This window comes from Clupea harengus, unplaced genomic scaffold, assembly GCF_900700415.2.
Source record: "Clupea harengus unplaced genomic scaffold, Ch_v2.0.2, whole genome shotgun sequence".
Lineage (NCBI taxonomy): Eukaryota > Metazoa > Chordata > Actinopteri > Clupeiformes > Clupeidae > Clupea > Clupea harengus.
The window spans coordinates 20,001-24,317 of record NW_024880326.1 but is presented as its reverse complement, the minus strand read 5'-3'; the positions used below and the strand labels follow the sequence as shown (position 1 = coordinate 24,317).

The 4,317-nt window shown below is 40.7% G+C and overlaps 1 protein-coding gene across 1 annotated transcript in view; it reads left to right on the top strand.

Moving 5' to 3' along the window:
* Positions 1-1,226: 1,226 nt before the first annotated feature.
* Positions 1,227-4,317, top strand: part of bloc1s1 (biogenesis of lysosomal organelles complex-1, subunit 1) — a 3,652-nt gene continuing 561 nt past the window's right edge. The window contains exons 1-4 of the mRNA XM_042706606.1: positions 1,227-1,408; positions 2,078-2,150; positions 2,998-3,130; positions 3,780-4,317. The exon at positions 3,780-4,317 is cut by the window's right edge and continues 561 nt beyond it. Coding sequence (XP_042562540.1) covers positions 1,348-1,408; positions 2,078-2,150; positions 2,998-3,130; positions 3,780-3,884 — 372 coding nt within the window. The 5' untranslated portion in view covers positions 1,227-1,347 and the 3' untranslated portion in view covers positions 3,885-4,317. The remainder of the gene's footprint in view (positions 1,409-2,077; positions 2,151-2,997; positions 3,131-3,779) is intronic.

The following is a 4,317-nucleotide window of genomic DNA, read 5'->3' as shown; positions in this document are numbered from 1 at the left end:
GAAGCGCTATGGGAAAATGCACATCCGGGTAGTAGCAGTGGACAGCTTTATGACGAAGGGTATTCCCATCTCTGTTTTGCTTCAGACTCTAAACCTCTACAGTATTTGAATAAATCCCTCTACTCAAGCAAACACCTCTATCATTCATTCTAGTGACATGTATTTGGATTCTGAGCGCTTCTGCTAAAGTAGACAACATCAGGACCTTTAAAATGGATGGATTAATGAAAGAAACGATAACATGCAGGTTATTCGTTGGTATTTTGATAGTGTCATGTGTAAATTCCAAAAAGTTAGCAATGCTGCCTCCCAGAGACCAAAATGTGGCTGTATATTGTATGGACAATTCATTTAGATCTAAAACCTAATCCATGCCGAAGCCTTCTCCAGTGCGCTAGGGAATGTATAGATTACACTGGAACAACACAAGTAAGTATTTTACTGATCGAGATGAGTCATCTGACCAACTGCAGATTTAGTTAATATGCCAAATAACCTATTATGGTGTGCCGTTAGAACAGTCTGCTGGCAGCCCGTTTTATGCATTAACACAGGCACCAATTCTTCAGAGGATGATTGTAGGTAAATGCCCTAGTCCAGGCAATATATAAAAGATAATACATTCTGGAAAAATGGTTGCTCACTCTGAGTGTTGAAGTTTAGGAGAGTTCCTTCATTCAAACGAAAGTCTTAAACATCAGTGGTCAAGATGCTTCTGTCTTGTCATGCATTTTTATTCCTATACGTTTGTGATAATAGTTCAGGTTACGCGATTTGCGAACATTTAAATTCAAAGATAAATAATAAAATAATTATTTTTACTTAATCATGCTGTTCAGTGCCCCCCTCTTAGATCTGAATCTTTGGCCTGATTCAGTTGACAGGCCTATATATACATGATGCCACATATGTTTAGGCCTGAATGAATGTGGCCCCCAGCCCTGAGTAATATACATGATTTTGTGTTTCTTGAGGTTTTTCCTTAGGCTTGTGTCACTGCAATATCACTTAGACCATGGGCTCTTAAACGTTGCCCCACAACCTGCCTTTTTTGGGGGGGAAATGGCTAAATCTATTATGGCCGACATTCAAACCCACGAGGCGATTAATGAGAACACAAACGGCAGTAGAAAACAGTGTCATCCTTCTCATTGTGCATTATGCAATTATGGAGAATAGTGGCGCAAATAAGGGGGAAAGGTTGACTTTTATTTTGACAATGATTTGGGCACGGAAGTGAATCTGGGAGGAGATTTGGTTTCCTGTAAATGTCATGTGAGTTTTGCTACCTAACGCTAAGTAAATAAGGACTCTCAGTAGTAGTAGTTACCGACATATTTACTTAAAATGCTCTCACGATTGCTAAAAGAACACCAAGCAAAGCAGAACGAAAGGAAAGAGCTTCAAGGTATGGGTCCTGATCCTTGTTAGGCTTACGGTCTCTGTCCTCTGTGTGAGTTTAATAGATTTCCTAGTCAGTTAGCTAGATGCTATGTAGGAACTGGTAGCTGAAACAAAATATGACATTTAATGAGTTAGGTTTCTTTGTAAAGATTTCTTGATATTTTTTTAATATATTTTCTCTTTGTATTTAACCACAGTGTTAATATATTACTGTCTGTCGGCTGTTCAGATAGTATAGGATATGGCTTGCTAGCTAGTCAAGTAATGCTGGTTTGATGATCTTCGCCCGTCGCAGGGGCATGACGTTGTCTTTAAATTTTGAAAACCCATTCTGTAGCTATGCTATTTACGTTTCATCCTTTTGATTAAAACAATGTAAATTTATTGTACTACACAGTTGTTCCCAATTAGGAGACATTCAAACCGCGTATTTGCATGTATAGGCCACAACATGGATGTCATAATAGCCTGATATGATCTGACCTATACCAAACAGCGCTGCTCATGTTTTCCGTAATAACATTGAGCACACACCATGTGGATCTCACCTCGGCCTGAAGTTGTATGTTTTTGATCAGACGTGTGGCCATATAAACATTGCTCACTACATCATGTCAGAATAGTGTAATTAGTTGTTGACTAGTGCACTACTTTTTCCCCCTCTTTGCCTCAGAGAGACGGAGAAGAGAGGCCATCACTGCTGCCACTTGTCTAACTGAGGCATTGGTGGACCACCTGAATGTTGGGTAAGTCAGCAGTCATAGTCAGGTAGCTCATAACATTAACACAGTAGAGCTGATCATTGTTGGTAAACCAAAAGCAGTATATCTTAGCTGAATCAAGGAAGAATGTACACACAACACAAAAGAACAAAAACAAAAGTACACAGAAGAAAACAAAAGCATATAAACAAAAAAAGACATCATGTCAAGTTCAGTCAGAGGTTGAATGAAAGGTTTGTGAGGCTAGTATACACTTTGTGTTTCATTCTGTAACAAGTCTCAACATTTCGTCCAACCTTGTTGCCTCAGTTGTCTGTTACCATAACTACCATGAACACACTCTGGCAATTACAGAACCTTCAGCTGCCATATTCACGGCAGTGTTTTGGTAGCAAAGCCCTAAAAGAAACTAAGTGAGGCAAGATCTAAGCTAAATTAACTGTGGGATGGCACATATGTGTGAGTGAAAAGCACAGTGACTGTCCTTTGGGCACGCAGCCCTCTTGTGAAACAGGGAAAGAGGCTTAGTGCCTACATGCCTGAACCTGGCTGGCACACATATTTCACCATCCCATAAGAATCAGTGGAATGGCTTTGAGGGCGAGTTGCTACTCAGTCGGGATTTAATGCATGTGAGGTAAGCTCATGCCATTGAAGGGTATAGAGTCAAGACTTGAATCTGATCACAGATTTCCATGAAATTATGAAAAACATGTGACCTCTTACAGGCACTTAAACTTGGTTCCCTGTGCTTAGACTAAGGAAGATCGTGTATTTCATTGGTCTGTTTAATGATTCTTATTCTTGTGTGTTAAATTTCCTTTTGGAACTAGTCTGGAAACGTGTGTGTGTGTGTGTGTGTGTGTACCAGGGTGGCCCAGGCCTATGTGAACCAGCGTAAACTGGACCATGAGGTGAAAACACTGCAGGTGCAGGCTGGCCAGTTTTCTAAGCAGACAGCCCAGTGGATCAGCATGGTGGAGGGATTCAATCAGGCACTGAAGGTACACCAACCCATCAGTTTACCATCAAGTTCTTAGACTCAATTGGAATTGATGATAATTGTTATCCTTAAAATGTACTACAAGTAGTATTTTAGCTAGAAAGATTAACATTAAGCTAATGTCCATTATCCATTGTGCATAGTTAGTTAGTTAGTTAGTATATGTTCCTTCAGAGATAATGTTCCTTGACATATACACAGCAGTGTCATTGTAGTTCTTATCATTATATTTCCATCAAGGCACAGAGTAAACTTCATATTCATTGTCATACAATACTCCACTATGAAACTGCTTTAGTGGCTGACATCAATACACAAAAGCACTTTCATTGGTAGAACCTGCTCCAGCCTTACATCAACATGATTCATGTACAGGTAGCTTTCCAACAGAGTGGATGTTACCCCTTTTTGCTGAGTAATTTCTGTATATTTTCAAGGCAGGATCTTGACAACCAGGCTTCTAGGGGTAGAACAGGTGTCAGCACATTGAAGAACACTAAGCAGGACCAAGATCCAGTGAAAAAACTGATCTGTCTCTTTTTCTCTGATCCAAACAAGAATAGAAAGTGAAACAAGAGCTCTTCTGTCATATTTGTATGGTTATATGTTGGGATGATGATGATGATGATGATGATTGTGTGTGTGTGTAGGAGATTGGCGATGTGGAGAACTGGGCACGCAGCATAGAGATGGACATGAGGACCATCGCCACGGCACTGGAGTACGTTCACAAGGGCCAGCTACAGGCCTCTTAAACACACACTGACCCCAACATCACCACTGATGGACCAACACTCTTTACTATGAGGTGATCAGCTCTCACAGGCGGGTGTGTCTGTCACGGGGATGCTGTGGTCAAGGAAACATCTGCACGGACTGACTCAGGACTGACGCAGGACTGCTAGGTTGGTCGTAGATTAAACTCCGGATGACCCAGGAATGGAGTCTGAAGTTACTGAACTCTGAAGTCAAGCATGTTGCCTTTGTCTCTATGTGTGTTCTTATGACAGCAGGAGCAAGTAAAGCGTGCATCTCTCCTGCCAGAAAAGAGAAAATATGAGGATCAGATGCTAAGATTTGTTGTCTGTTGAGAACGATTGTTTTGTTGCAATGTTTTATTTCATGCTTCGCAAAATGCGCCTAACAGCTAAAGTCAGTTAAGCCAGTTAAAACTGGGATAGCCTGTAT